This window comes from Oxyura jamaicensis, chromosome Z (assembly GCF_011077185.1).
Source record: "Oxyura jamaicensis isolate SHBP4307 breed ruddy duck chromosome Z, BPBGC_Ojam_1.0, whole genome shotgun sequence".
Lineage (NCBI taxonomy): Eukaryota > Metazoa > Chordata > Aves > Anseriformes > Anatidae > Oxyura > Oxyura jamaicensis.
In genome coordinates, this window is record NC_048926.1 from 12,385,002 (window position 1) to 12,400,578 (window position 15,577).

Consider the following 15,577-nt stretch of genomic DNA (forward strand, 5'->3'; position numbering starts at 1 on the left):
ATATTGAATATTACTAAGCCAGGTGATGAAATCCTGAAATAAACTTTTCTAATAAGATAGGGTAGGTAGGTCACAGGGACATCAAGTTACCGAGACCCAATCTCTTTGATTCACGTTTGTGGTCCATGAACTTGGAGTCAAGTATAGGAAACTCAGCAGGGAGAGACAAGAGGCTAATTACTCCTAAAGTCCTGCCAGCTGATGAAGTCCTTTGAAAGAGGGTATTTCTTGAAAGGGATATTTTATGAATGGGGAAGTGCCCCAGATAATTTTTTAAGGTCATCCTGACCAGGGTCTGGTCAGGCCAAGGTGCTGCCATCTCTGCTGCATCCCAGTAGATCCCTCCCATGTCTGTGAGTGGGATGTATAACAGAGGTTTACCAAGCAGATGTCTACCCCCATGGCAGCTTGGGCTCTTTTTGCGCCATGGAGGTAAGCAAATATATTTATTTATTTATTATTATTTATTATTATTTATTATTATTATTTATTATTATTTATTATTATTATTTATTATTTATTATTATTTATTTATTATATTTATTTAAGCAAATATATTTAAGATTTTGTCTTTTGAATGTCTGTGTTGGGATGAGATGAATCATGTTGTCTACTAAGTATACAGGAGGAAAGTCTGAGAAGCTCTAGCATAGAATAGACACTGCAGATAACTACATTTTGTCAGATAAGGGTCCCATCCCAGGAAGGGACCTGATACACAAGTAAGAGACTTCCAGCTTCCAGGCAGCCCCGCTAAGCTCTCATGAAAAGGGGGCTAATTCCTCCCATCAAAACAGTGAGGGGGAGCCCAGAACCACCCCCTTGGGTATACACTGCCCCTGGTCAGGGCAGGGAGTGCCACTGGCGAAGAGCTGCCAGCAGGCTGCCAAGAAGGACACTGTTCTAGACAGGAGGGCTGAGCTTTCATAGTTCTGTTGAGTGGTTTCTTTCCTTGCAAACCAAAAAGTCACTGTGGCTTGCATGTTGTGTCTTTTTATAGTCTCACCACTTTTCTGCTTGCTTGGGCATTGTTACCAACTTTGCCCTCAGTTTCCTTTACGCCTGCAACTGCAGCTTTCTTGGTGCAGCCAGTGCTATGCGGGACCTTGCTCTCCTCTCTCAGGTCTTCTGCTCACTTGTAGTTACCCACATCAGTCAGCTGTGTGCATGGCCCTGCATTACGCTCTGGTGTGCGTTGGTGTATACAGCCACAGAAAGTGTGCATAGGAAATATTTAACACCTCTTTATCATCCTTTTTCTGCCTCTGCTTTGTCCACAGACTGAAAAAAAAAAAAAAAAAAAAAAAAAAAAAAAAAAGAAAAGAAAGCGAGACGTACCACTTTGTTCTCAGGAGCTGGGTTTTGCAGGATTAGTCCTGTAAATCACAATTTTTCTAGGTCGGCATTGTCTTATTTGGGACTTGTGTGATACCAACACTTGAAGAATAAAAAACAGCAATTGCACTTAACATTTCATAGCTGGAAGGTTTTTTTCTCTGTTGGAACTGTGTACCTCAATTTTGAGGAAAGTGGATGTGAGGACTGAACCATTTCCTCAGGAAAATCAGCGGTAAAGATCCCACTAGTCCAGACAGGAGCATGGTCCAAGAAACATCTGCATCCAACCCACTGGACTTCACCAGATTCAGCCCAATGAGTTCAATGGGCCTGATCCAGAAGGTCCTTAGTTTTGAAGTGGGAAGCATGTTTCAAAGTAAAAGCTCTGCAAAATATCTTCTCTCTGGCTTCCTGCTCTCTGCCACTAGTCATCCTTGCCAGTATGTTTACACTTCCCCTCGCCTGCGGTCGTTTTATCAGGCAATGTGTTTGTTCTGTGTCTAGTATAAAGTAAGCGAGTAAGCGAGGTTTTCACACACACAGGTCCTGCACACATGCAGCGTGCTCAGGATGACACGGACAAGTACAGTATTGAGCATTTTCGTCTTGTTTCTTCGTACCACTTTTGGGGAAAGTGGTTGCACTTCAGCAGATGGTGATGGTGAGTCATTTCATGTTCATCTTTCCACTTATGTATGATCTTGAAAGCCTGAGCTAAGAGCTCCAAAATGCAACTGCTGGGTTAAATATGTTAAAGTTTTAGCTTCCAGTCTCTTTCTTTCAGTGCCAGTACCTGAAGTGTATGTGGAGCTGGCTTATCTATTTAATTCCCAAGTCTGCTGACCTTATAATGTCCAAAATTGTCTGAAATGAGGAGGTGATTCCTGTATGCAGAGGGCATGCAAGATCAGACCTGTTAATCCTTTCTTTTTGATGTAGTGTTTGTGTGAGGAGTTATGCCTGTTTCACTCTCCTGCAGTCCAGGATCACTCTGACCTGCCATCAAAGGATGCCGAGGTTCTGACTTCTCTTGTTCTTGGCAGTTTCCTCCGAAGAAAATGTCTTAATATACGTCAAGTGGGGCCCAACTTGTTCCACTTCAAAAACAAAACTTTCTTTTCCTTTAAACAGTTGTGAAAGTTGTATCTGGGGATAGTCCCAGTGTCTTTCATAGCATGGCTGAGGCAGCAACTCAACCATGGGCTTCTCATAGCCCATCACTAAGAGCATTCATCACTTACATGCAAAAAAATGATAAATTAATTCAACAGCTTAAATTCAGGCTTATTGCAGATTTCATTATCTCATTTGGACAAGTGAAAATTATTTAGTCTCATCAAGACCAATAAAGTTGCAATCTATTTAGTCACAATCAAAATCATAAAGAGGAATGATAAAAACCACCGTCTTTCAATCTGCTATCCCTTTTCTCAAAAGGGAGCTGAAAAACTTCATTTACAGATTCAGTCTCAGGTTTGTTTAACTCTTACTTGTCTAATATTAAGGAAACAGCTGTGACAGAGCTTGTTGCACAGTGTCTGAAGGACATGGACAGTCATTCAGTTACTGGTAGCTTTAGGGCACCAAAATGTCATCACTGAGGAGCAAAAGAGTTTTCAGGTTTGTAGGAAGATGGTGTCTGTACCTATGCTGTCTCACAGATTTAATGGCTATAAATCTCTTTTTCATGTAGTTGTCATTTATTGTATAACATATATGTATACACACATACGTAGCTAGGTAATACAAGATAAATTTTTGAGTTATAGAAAACAGAAAAGCTCAGAACTGCATCCATCAAACTTGGTTGTGTTTGTGTTTTTTTTTTTCCTTTTTTTTTTTTTTTTTCTGTTTACCTTTTGTTTGTACAATTTGCAGCTGTTAAGAGCCAGATTTTGCAAGCAGCTACAGTTGTAAGTGGTCAATGCCAGTGCTTTATAGCAGATGTCACTGAAATGCTCAGGGCTTTCAAACAGCAGATGAGAGAAGACCTTTCCTTTGTTTCATCACTAGCTTCCAGTAAACCATAACTAATCCTTTGCTTAGAATTAAAGAAAAACAGATTCAGAAAATCCCCACTGAGCAATTACCAGCTTTTACGATTTCCTTGTGAGTCATAAGGCTTTGACCAGCAAATTGAAGAGCATGATAGATATTTGGATTTCTCTCTGCCTCTCAGAGTCACCCTGCTGCCTGACAAAGTGCCACCATCCAATGCAGGCATGATATCATCCATGCTTAGGTGCAGAGGAGAGGAGAAGCTCAGTGCAGCACTTGCCTTCATCTCCTCCTCTTTGATGAGCAGCAGGCTGCCTCCTCAGCAGTGCCTCCCCAGCTCTGTCCCTGGCCTGACAGAGCAGTGGTGACCCCAAAAGTCCCAAGAGAGCTACAGGCAAAATGATGCCAGGGTAGCCATGGATGTGCAGGCAGGCACGGGTAAGAGCAGCAGGCAGCAGCATGCTGCAGGGTGTGATGGGCACGATGGCCAACATCAGTGGCCCTCTTTCCCAGACTTGTTCAGTCTGTCCAACACACATCAAATCTGTTGTGATGAAAACAACTCCTTCCTGAGCCAAACAGATCCTAAACCAAGATGATAAGCTGTCTGCTGCCATCATCACTAGAGATTTTGCAGGGCTCCGGTGACAGAGCTGGTCACTTCATCAACTTTGCAAATTCTGACAGTGATTGTGCAGACACTTACTAGTGCCTTCAGTTTCACACATTGTGGTTAGTCCTGGTGGCTTCAAAGCATAGCCTCTGCTAACACTCTTCTCTTGGTAAAGGCTCGTGAGACTCTTGCTGTGATTTGAACTGTTCTGCTGGGTGTTGGCCAAACCCAAGGGGTGACCATTTCTGTGAAAGACCTGCCAGGGCTGTTGCTCTGAGAGCACTTTTTCTCCCTCTGGAATCACTCCATCTCAAGCCATGCCTTGATTTCAGCAGAGGCAGGCTCAGAGGTCTGTCTGGTCTGGGTTTCTCGAGGAAAAATATTATAATCTTGTAAACTACTAATTGCGCATACAGCCCTTAGCTATGGGAGCCATGCTGGAGTCACCACAACCATTTATGCAGCAGATACATTCATATGTGGTGTTTCTGAAGTTTAGGGAAGAAGCGTGACTGGGGCCACACACATATGTACAGCAGATAAAAAAAAAGAATTTCTCAGTCCATGGAAGAACTGTACCAGGAAAAGCATTTCAAATTTGCATACTTAAGGCCATTCATGATGCTTAATTATCATATACTCTATAGTTAGGGTGTTATTTCCGTGAATAAGGAGCCATATTATCAACAATGTGAAAGTTCAAAGAGGTAAAGTCAGCTTTCCTTCTACCCAGGCACCAAAGGTGAACTATGCTGGATAATCATTAAATGTCTAAACTGCAAGACAAGGCATTTTTCTTTCTTTTGATTTTGCAGTCAACCTGACAGGGATTGACTTAAAATTTCTGTTGCTTTTCAGCAAAGCAGTAGCAGACAGCTGAGAAATTCTTTCTGATAGGCTATTTGTTAATATGATGTTTACCAATTTCCTGTGTTTATATAAGATATTGTATATGTAAATTTTATACACAGAAGACACCAAGCAGTCTCTCTCTATTATATAAAGAAAGATTGGCCATCGTAGTTCACAAGTTTTAATGCTGCCTTGAGGTAACTATGCGTATAAATAAACCAATCCCCTGGATCATTGTAGCTGAAGTCTTAGGGATGTGTAAAATGTGATATATATGTGCATGTGACCTTTGGGTGTATCTAACTGTCTACAATATGGTAGGTTGGTGTGTTTTTCTTCATTTTATACAGATTTATTTCAGCTTACTTGTTATCCCCTGAATTTTGAATGTATGTGTATATATACACATACACACATACTTACCCTCAAATAATTATATGTAATATACATTTGTGTAGATACGTCTCTGCCCCAGTGGCTTAGGTCTGTGTTGGTCAAGACTTTTGCCTCTGTGAAACTGCTGCAGGGCTTAGTTCAGGAGTTGCGCTCACCTCGGTGTCTCTCTCTAAAATGTGGTAGTCAGCCAGCACAGTGCACTACCTGTGCTGCACAGGTTGTCTCCTCAAACTGGCTGCCTTGGTGGAAGATGCCCTATCTCTTCTTCCTTCAGGGAGAGTTGAGTTCCCCTTGGGACAGGTGACACCAGACCTGCAGTGAGAAGGGAAGACCTTAAAAATGCTTCTTAGCACTGGGTGCTCACAGTGGAAATGGGCACTAAATCTTAGCTCAGGGGATAGATCTGATGTCTGGAGCAGTGCAGCGTCAGATGCTCCTGTGTGAGGGACCCTGGGGGGTGACACTCTTTTCTTACACATTCATGCAATCACAAAACTCTCCCCTGCTTTCTCCATTGTGTTAAACCATGACTGTTTTGGATCTCCAGGTGTGCTCCCACTGCAGACAAGGTCTGAATCTCCCAGTACGCTGGAAGAGTTGGCTGGGGGTCATGGGGCATCACCAGCAGGACTGTGAATCGCAGTGTCCAAGTGGCCGATCACCCCTCTGTGATCTGAGCAACCTGGACAACAGCAGAGATGACCATCATTTTCTCTGGGAGGGACTTTCCATTGGGAATTTCTCTATGGGCATTTCCCCACACTGTTTATGCAAGTACTTGAGTAGTTGAGTCACTGATATCCCCAGCACAGCCCAGGACTTGTTCTTGCTGCAGCAGGTGCACAGCATGGGAAGAGCACATGGAGGACTGGGTAGGAGACAATCCAGTGGAGGATCAGGAATAGTCCCTGGACATAGGTGAGAGAGTTACACATCATAACAGCTACCCTTAACCACTGCTATTAGGGGACAGAGGCGTTCCTGCCCTGAGAATCCACTCAAGGGCTCGCAATATCCCTTTCACTGTGCCCTTGGCTACTGTGGGTGAAATTTCATGAAATTGGGCTGAATTAGCATTTTCTGCCAGAGAGGAGTCCTCTCAGAAGCATCAGTTTTTGTTTCACTGACCTCATACATGCCAAGTGTAGGACATGAGACATACGTTCTTAGTCAAATCATGATTGTTTTATGAGTCATTGAAGCACATTTGCAGGAAGCTGTGTGTTCTGGCAGAATGTCTGAGCTTTCCCTCCTCAACCCAAATTTGTGACATTTCAGAAAACGCTGCAATTCAGTCAAAATGTGCTGCGGGGCTTAATTGCCTCATGACACCAAAATACTCTGGTTTTCCTAAAACCACCCATATCATTTTTCAGCCTTCCCAGGAACGTGGGGACAGGCCAGACCTGCCCAGCATGGGCAGGGGCAGAGCAGGGGCAAGACAGCTGGTCCTGGTGCAGGAGCAGCAATAGCAATGGTGTGCAACCTTGGCTGTGGGTCTGCTGCTTCAGACTCAAAGGAATTTGATGTCCTTTCAGGCTGTTCTGAGCTGAAATGCACACACAAATAAGTCCTGTTGTTACTAGCCTTTGCTCTTGATGAGACGTTAGCCCTGAGCATCAGCCCCAGACACCTCTGGCAGTAACTGTGCAGAGTATATTCCCCAATGCATGTTTCTGTGCTGTTTGTTTTCGGGAGTGTTTTGGTCCTTGACGTAACCATTCTACTTTACAACAGGCATCATGGATACATACTGCTCCCATTTTTCCATTTTGCATGTTGAAAGATAGCAGCATTTTGTGGTTCCTAATAGGAAAACCTGTTTGAGAAAGTTCCAGCTGTGGCAGGTCCTGCTTTTTTCGTGGTATAAGGACAATCTGTAACTTTTAAAGTGAGAATTCCCCTGTCCCGGGCTCAAACACAGGAGGAATTAGAATTGGACTGCAGAGTGGACAATATATTTTATATATTTATACCTCACAGAGGCTGAAAGGACAACATCAGCACACTTCATTGGCCATGATTAACAGAATAGTATAGACATGGGGTGTCACATCTGGATGAACCATCTGTGATGCAAAATCATTTTATAGTTCACAGGCTGGTGTGCATGTTAAGTAGGTGGACTTCATTGGCATGCATGGAGAGCAACCTTGAAAGGTGCAAGTGGCTTTTAATTTCATTTTGAACAATCTTGCTTTGCTTCTTACAAAACAGGCAGGCTAATCCTCTTCCTTTTAGGCAACCACACAAAGAAACACCCTCCTTTACAATGGAGCTGCAAACTGAATACGCACACTGGTTTGCTTCAGTACCATTGTGTGAATCTCTCCCTAGGGACCTTTGAAGATGACGAACCAGGCAACTTTGACGTTGACTGCTTCAGCCAGCTGGAATTTAAGGATTCCTACAGCAGCCTGACCTGCAATTTTACAGAGATGCCTCCTCACAACACTAACTATACCCTGGCTGTGTGGTAAGTGCTGTCAGTCATTGGTAAACTTCTGGGAAGATAAATGCTAAAGAATGGTTAGTCACACTGCCAAATGCTGGGGAACAGGAGCAGAAAAGTGAGACTAAATTCCATTTCAGAGCATTTTGCCAGGTTTGAGTAGTATATTTAGCAAAGAAGAAGAGCTTACTGAAGCAAAATCTAACCCACAACAAGAAAAAAAAAAATCAGATGGAAGGATCTGTGAAAGGTATTACAATGTCTCCAATAGTCCTCATCTTGTTCCTGTTGCTCTGGAGCCTCTATTGTTTCTGGTGAAGCTCAGCATAAGACAAAAACATTTTTCCTTTAAATTAAATGATATTTAAAAAAAAAAAAACAGCAACAACAACAACAACAACAGAACAAAACAAAACAAAAAAAGGAAGAAAAAAAAAGAAAGAAAGAAAAAACAAACCCAGACTTATCAAGTAAATAGTAGGAATGATTTTGAAGAGGTGGATCCTTTCCACTGTAAATTATTTCATGAGAAGTCTTATTTTCCACTGAAAAAATCTTTATCTAGGTCAAGACAGAAGTTAAACAACTGTCTTTGCACACACAGACATGCAAAACACACGCTAGAATGAGTATACAAAACTCAAAAACTTACCAAACTTATCAGTCATCTCCACTTCTAGTCAAGGCCATGAAACACTTCCACCTTTTTTTAAATACACCTAGATGAAGAAGCTCAGATTTTGTTTCTTTAGCATACTTCTGCTTTTTTCCTTTGCATGTTTTGCCTGAAACTGAAAGTACAGTGACAACCACCAGAAGTGGATTTTTTTCTTTTTCGCATCTTTTTTCATCTTACTATTCTAATCACTAGTTTTTTTTCCACTTAGTTCATTAAAGTTTTTCTGTTTTCATGGGGTTTATTTTGGATTTTGGCTGAAATTTTACAACAGTCCTCAAACATAAGAGTCAGGCAGATAGAAGAACACAAATATACTTTTCCACCTCTGAAAAGGTATCATATGTCTCCCTCATGGCCTGGCTGGCCGTTGACCCTGTATTTGCTGCCACTTCAGTCAGTAAAAAATTCCTCATTACCCTATTTTGCGCTACATTTAAAAATGGCAGCAGTAAGCTCAATTTTAAAGATACAAAGGTTTTCTTAACATATGCATCTCAAATATAATGTTGCTTTTTTTTTCTTTTTTTCTTGGAGTGCTCCAGGACCTCTACCATGACTCACATCACTTGATTATTGTGCTCAAAACCATGAGGAAAAACAATAAAAGTCTTTTAATCTCTTTATTCGCAAGTTATTTTATCTTATTTTGTATGGAGTCTTACTTCAGTTAATGTGAAATGAGCAACCAGGATTTGCCCCTTATAGTTTTATAGTAATACTGAGAAGAAACTAATGTGTCACTTTGCTCAACAGTACCAAAGAAGACAGCAATTATGTGTGTTTCAATATGGAGAAACGGGACGACGTGTATTTCTTACAATTCACCGATATACTCTCAAATAAAGATATTTGCATAGAATATGAGATAAAGAGAAGAGTCTGCAGGAGTCTGTTTGTCACTGACATTGGTAAGACATTGAACATTTTGTTGATTATAAAGGTATAGACATTAGCAGGTGTGTGTGTGTGAATTGTCCAGGGCAATACCTAAAGGTCAATCTGGATGACATAGAGGAGATATAAAATAGTGTCCTAGGAAGGGATGAAGCCTGGATTTGGGTGTTGGTAGAGTGTGATGCTTCAAAGGTAAAGATGACTAACTACCATTAAAAATGTGCAGCTTAATTCTGGCTTTTATAATACTGTTTGCCCAGACCTGGACCTAGAATGAATCACACAGGTGGTAAAAGCAGCTGTTCCTGGACTTGGATGAACTGTCAAGCAGGGACATTTTGTCCATTTCTTACTAGGGTTTGCTCAGTTTCAGGGCTGACCAGCTGAACTCTAGCTGAACCTGGTAGCACACCAGAATCCCACACAGGGACTGTGGGGTTGAAAGATCTCGCTTTTTCACATCTTGCTTCTTGGTGGAGCCCATAGTCTGAACAAAGTGTTCAGTCATCCTGTGGTGCAGAAGGGACACTAAGAGCCCATCAAGGAGCTCATCAAAGCTATGCTAGGGACCTACCTAAGTTAAGAAATAGGGAGCTCCAGGAAATATGGGCTCCCTAGGACTTCTCTTGTTCTCATTCCAGGGCTGCAGAGAAGCCTTTGTAGGGCAGCCCTAGTTTCTGCTCTGGTGCTGGATTGCTTTGCCTTCCTTTTGCAATAGTTACAGCAATATCCTTCTCTTATACAGCACTTCTGCCTCAGTCCAATAATTTTGTAAAAATCTTACACCACCTCTGTCAGTGAGACAGCATGGTCCACTCTGGTAGTGTCTCCTTCAAAACTGTTGGTGCCGCATGGAAGAATCAGGTATTAGGGGGATAGAAAAGCAATGGGCATAATATCTGAATATACACATTTTTGTGAGAAAAAAAGACACAGGCTCTCTGTTCTTTTAAGAGCTGATGACAATGCAGGAAGCTTCAGGGATACAGAACAGGTCCCTGCAGTCCTCAGGCATGTCCAGCCTCAGGTAGGGCTCAGGGGGCTACATTTTGGACTTGTACATGCTAGGGTGGTCATTTGGCCCTGTCTCCTGCAAACCAAGTCAGGTGGGGGTTCATGGCAAGGGCCTGGACCTGCAGCCCTCTCTGCTACAGCTAACACTGTCATGCTTCATCCCTTCCTCTGTCCTACCGCTCAGTTGGCCACCGGCTTGCTGCCAGTACCTTTAACCCCAAACAGTGATCACTTTTGGCATGGGGTCACTAGCTCAGAGTACTGGGGACTGAATTTCAGGTCTTCACACATCACTAGGGAAGGGTTGGGCATGCTCAGGAACTGCTTTTCAAGACTAAATGTCACAGCCTGAGGAAATGCTGGCCACAGCTCTGCTTCAGCTGGTCAACACCAAGCCCCTCTTGGGACCAAGGTATAATGACGAGCTAGCCTCAGCGTAAAACTCACCCAGCTCAGGCCAGCCCCCACTCAAGATAGGTCACCCTGCAGGGAGTTTAACTTGAAATGGACTCTACTTTTATTTTTCAAGACCATTTTATTTTGTAGTAACATTGTTCTGCATCTGTTGTATCCTGGTTTGTTACCATTTGCAGTTAAACCTGAGGTACCATTCAATATCAACATCACATATCAAAAGGAGGCAAATGAGTATCTTATTCACTATAGTACACCGCATTCATGGAAGAAATACTTAAAGGACAAATTAATACACCAAATAGCCTATCGGCAGGGAGAAGGTCCTTGGAAGGTAAGTATGTTTTGGTGAGCTTAATTTCTGAAATTAAATGCTATCAGAAATACCAGTGTCATGCTAAAACCCTGAGGTCTGCATTTCTGCTGTTTTCCAGCAGTTGGAAAGGAGCAATATTTGTCCCCTGGAAATTCCTGACCAACAGCACCCTTTACTGTTAGGTGCTTCTCTGGGCTGTCAAAGTTTCGTTCATTTGTGCTTAGGCTTTGCCATGAAAACACAAGACATAACACCATAAAGAAACAGAGACATCTTCAGTGTAATAGTAACAGTGTTTGCTGTGGTGATTTTGCTCTTATTTTCTATGCCTATTAGTCAGTAATTGCATCTTTTTGCATGTCTAGACAATAGAATCGCCATACCTTCAGGTAAAGTTACTGGGGAAATACCTCGAAACAGATGCCTCTTACGAGGTGAAAGTTCGCTCGCAGCCCAACGGGGATTATTTTAAGGGCACGTGGAGTGAATGGAGCATCTCCAAGACCTTCAGGACTGCAGGAGAGCACTCCGCAGAGAGATGTAAGGGCAAAAATCACTTTGGTTCAAGGGGCCCTAAGGGGCCCTTGGGCTGGTGACATCCCTGCTGCCTTGTTTGACCTGGTGGCAGCAGCAATGAGAGCACAGGGAGGGAAGAGCCAGCAGCCACAGCAGGGTCAGCCCTGCTGGGCACCTGGTCATACGATGAATGTTACCTCGGTGCTGCTGCAAGGATGTGGTGAGCAGCAGCTGCCCAGGGCTGGGGGTGACGGCAAACCTCTGGGAACCAGCCTGGAGCTCAGCCAAGGGCTGGAGCCCTGACCACCCAATCTCTCCCCACTGTCAGGGAGGTGGGAGAAACCCACCGCTGCACCAGGCCAGTGGTAGGAAGGTGCAGTGCTGGGCTCTCATCTCTAACTTATGGTCTGAGGTGGTTATTGTGGCTAGCAGTGGGGCATTTATGGGTACTGACAGATGTCCTGTGTTTGCCTTTAGATAACAGCATGTTCGTGATTATGCTCTGCATCCCTGGTATCATTCTGTCAGTTGTCGTGATTGTCCTGATCCTGAGTTTTTGGGAAAGCAGGTAACCTAGGTCTCTTCATATGAGAGATTGTTGCAGTCCTCTTCTGACAGCCTTCCTTGTTGTACCTGTGATCTATTCTCTTTCTATCTCTGGGCTTCTGTATCAAGTCAAAGGCAGACATAGACATGTTCTGCAACTTAGGCAGAACATACCTCTGCTGCTTCAATCAGACTTTAGTCTTGGGCTCAAAATGCTGAGACCCTTGGGGATCTGAAGCCTCCACGGAACACTTACATAGTGTCTCACTGGAGGCACGTTTGACTCAAGAGCTTCATGCAAGACTCAGAAAAGAAAGCATGCTGTGGGTTTTAGTAAAGTCCCAAGAGGTTTGGAAACTGTATAGAGAGGAGATTGCCTCTTTTCTTTTCACAGTCTGAGTCAGCAGGGTGCTGCTTTCAAAAGCGACAGGGCAGTGCTCTCTGCATAAAGAGCTTGATGACATCAGCCACAAGCCCAGCTGGGTCCACATCCAGCTGTGTGGCAAAAACAAGCTCCATGGACCCCTCCAAAGCAATAAAGGCAGAGGTGTGATCTACATTACCTATACAGGCAGTCCTTAGTCTCTGTGGGTTTTTTTCATATATCGGCTACAATCAGTAGATATGTACGTGTACATTTTTTTTCAGTAGGTATTAATATACACCTAAGGGAAATAGCTAGTAGACAAGCTTAAGAAAATAAACAAATACATAAATAATCTGGTGAGATCAGAATCTGAAATGAAGAATTCCCAAGTTCAGCCATAGGAGATGAGGCAGGATGCCCAGGGCTGGTTGGTGGCATCCAGGACAGCCCCTGCCCAAGGCATCCAGTTTCACTGACACCCAGAGGGATGCCTGAATGCCAGCAACTCTTGGGGACTATACTTGGTGGGATGTGCTAACTCCTGACTTACACGTGGGGATTGCCTGGGAATGTGCTTAGGTGGCCGCAGTGAAACTGTGTCAGGAACATTTTTAGTAATTAAACATTTTAGCCACATGAACTGTCTACCAGGTCCCGGTGCTGTTTAATTTGCAAGTATAGCTGTATCTTGAGATTTCTAGCTCTTGCTTTTTAGTACTGTTGAGCACCTGCACTTCTCTCTCTAACTTTTCTAGAAGTTAAAACTGATGAAAAAGCAGTTTTTTATGTGGTGAGACCTTTTGAATCCAGAGGCTTCCCTTGTAAAAAGAGGGGTTTTATGCTTATATATATATATATATACACACACATAAACAGAAATATATATTCATATATATACTATCATATTGCTGATAATTCTATAATATCAGCTATACTTATATCACTGCAAAGTTGAATGTCAGTCAGGCTGTATTCTCTAGATGCATCATGGCTGAAGGTTTTCACAGCAGCACAGCATGAGAACTTTGCTAATTCAGGCAGCAAAAGGAAACCTGTAGTCAAGGTTATAATACATATACTTGAAGCAAAGAAAGACAGCCAAGGAGTAGGAAAAGATACATTTCTTTGCCTAATATAAACATGCAGAGGCCAATATCTGCAAATTTGCACTTCAACCACAGTCTCTTTTTTCACTTGCAGAAGATGGTTACACCATGCAAAACACAGTTAACACAGCTAGATGCAAATGAGATCTTTGCGAGCACAATTTGCTGCTTTCCCAGTACTTGGTGAAGTGTCTTACTTTAACTGCGACAATTTGTACACTCAGAAGAACAATGACTATCGGGTGACCTTTATACCTCCTCTTCTTCTCCTTTGTTTTATTCTGGAACTTCTCTGTCATTATTCTGGGTAATGCAAGTCACACCTAAGGCTGGGTGAGAACTAGTACAAATGATGCAACATGAACTCTGTTATCTCAGCATGTCTCATTTTTGCTGCTGTTGAACTCCTTGTCTACTGTTTCTGTTTCAGGATCAAGCCAGCTATGTGGCCAAACCTTCCTGATCATAAAAAAACTCTGGAGCAACTGTGCAAGAAACCAAAAAATGTATGTATTTCCACTGCCCTTTTCACGTGAGTATAGACTATTGGGAACAAAACTAACACTCATTACAGAAGGTACATGCATTTGCTACATGAACTGGTCCATCTTTCAGAAATTGCTTCTACATTCTGCTCAAGAGAGCTAATATTTGCACAGGCAAAGTGTTCAAGTCTTGGCTACACCGGGCCCTGGATAACCCAGTTTAAGGTCCTGCTTCTGGCAAATGGTTGGACCAGGTGTACTCCAGAAGTCCTCTCCAAGTGGGACATTTCAGTGCTTCTATGAAACTGTGATCACAGAGCTGGATGGGAACCCTTTGCAAACATCCCTGGTGATACCCATGTCCCCTTACATGGCCAACAGAATTGCTCGTAGGCCATACAGCACGTGAAGCACTCTTTGCCAGATAAAAGTCTGATGGGCAGATGCCACAAATTTTGAGGTTTAGGATTAACCAGTTTCCTTAAAACTACATCTACAATATTTTTTCACTAAGGAAACTCAATAGAGTTGTCCTGCCAACAAGCCATCTGGTGGATTATTAGCAAGTTCTTAATTTTCAGAGGTCAAAGACATCTCTGCTATCCTCTGTGTTCCGTGGTGCAGGCATTGCTAATGTGTTTCAAGAAGTCAAGATAAAATTTTATTTCTCTCACTGCTAAATTAGGAACATAGCACTGAAAGGAACTGCCTGTGCCAGCACACTTGTTCCTATTATATGGCAGGTGTGCAGTAGATATGTGGCTCCAAAAGTCTCTGAAACACTATTCAGTGATGCTGCCTGCAGGAGAACACAGAAGAGATTCAGATTAATATGCAAAAATATTTTGAGCTTTGTGATAGTTAATTCTCTGCTAGCCTATTTTTCAGCCTGTTTTACTTTCAGAGTTAAAGGTATAATAAATACCGTTCTAAAATCAGATGAACTATCAAAGCATCTTTTCTGTCAAGCTGATGCCACTGTTAACTGACTGTGCTGTTCCCTTTGCCATGCAGAATTTTGATATAAGCTTTAACCCAGAGAGTTTCGGTTACGTTTTTATCCATAAAGTGGACGGCATTCGAGCAAAAGCTGAACAGGAAAGTTTTCTGCAGCCACCAACTGCTCCAGAGACAAATGTTCCAGCAAAGGTTCGGAGTGCATCAGACCTGAAGAGGAGCCCTGCAAGGACAGACAAAAGCAACCTAAACCTGTCCATAAGTTACGGAGGAGTCTGGTCCTCAGAAGCCCTGCATGGACTCCTGGGAAGCAACCAGTCTGCTGACACTGAAGGCGTCTGTGGATCCAGCATGTATGAGGTGTGCCACAGCAGCGGGGTGCCCCTGTGTGACCAGGGTACTGACTTTCCCTCTGCTCCTCCCCTGGATCCCTCAGACCAACCTGGACCAGAGCCCCTGGAAGGTGACATGGTATCCCAGATGCCACCTAGCAGTGAACTGAGGTCACCAAACAATGAAGAAGCCTATGTCACCATGTCTAGCTTTTACAAAAATCAGTAGATCTTACAGACATGACAGAATGCTGTTTTTTTTTTTTGTTTGTTTGTTTGTTTGTTTTTCACAAACACAAGCA

At 42.9% G+C, this 15,577-nt stretch overlaps 1 protein-coding gene across 1 annotated transcript; it reads left to right on the plus strand.

Moving 5' to 3' along the window:
* Positions 1 to 1,658: 1,658 nt before the first annotated feature.
* IL7R (interleukin 7 receptor) lies at positions 1,659 to 15,530 on the plus strand. The gene is made up of 8 exons (XM_035310565.1): positions 1,659 to 1,999; positions 7,535 to 7,673; positions 9,082 to 9,236; positions 10,830 to 10,984; positions 11,332 to 11,506; positions 11,960 to 12,050; positions 13,932 to 14,007; positions 15,001 to 15,530. Exons 1-8 carry the CDS (start codon positions 1,909 to 1,911, stop codon positions 15,502 to 15,504), a joined length of 1,386 nt encoding a protein of 461 aa, XP_035166456.1. The 5' UTR covers positions 1,659 to 1,908; the 3' UTR covers positions 15,505 to 15,530.
* Positions 15,531 to 15,577: the final 47 nt, after the last annotated feature.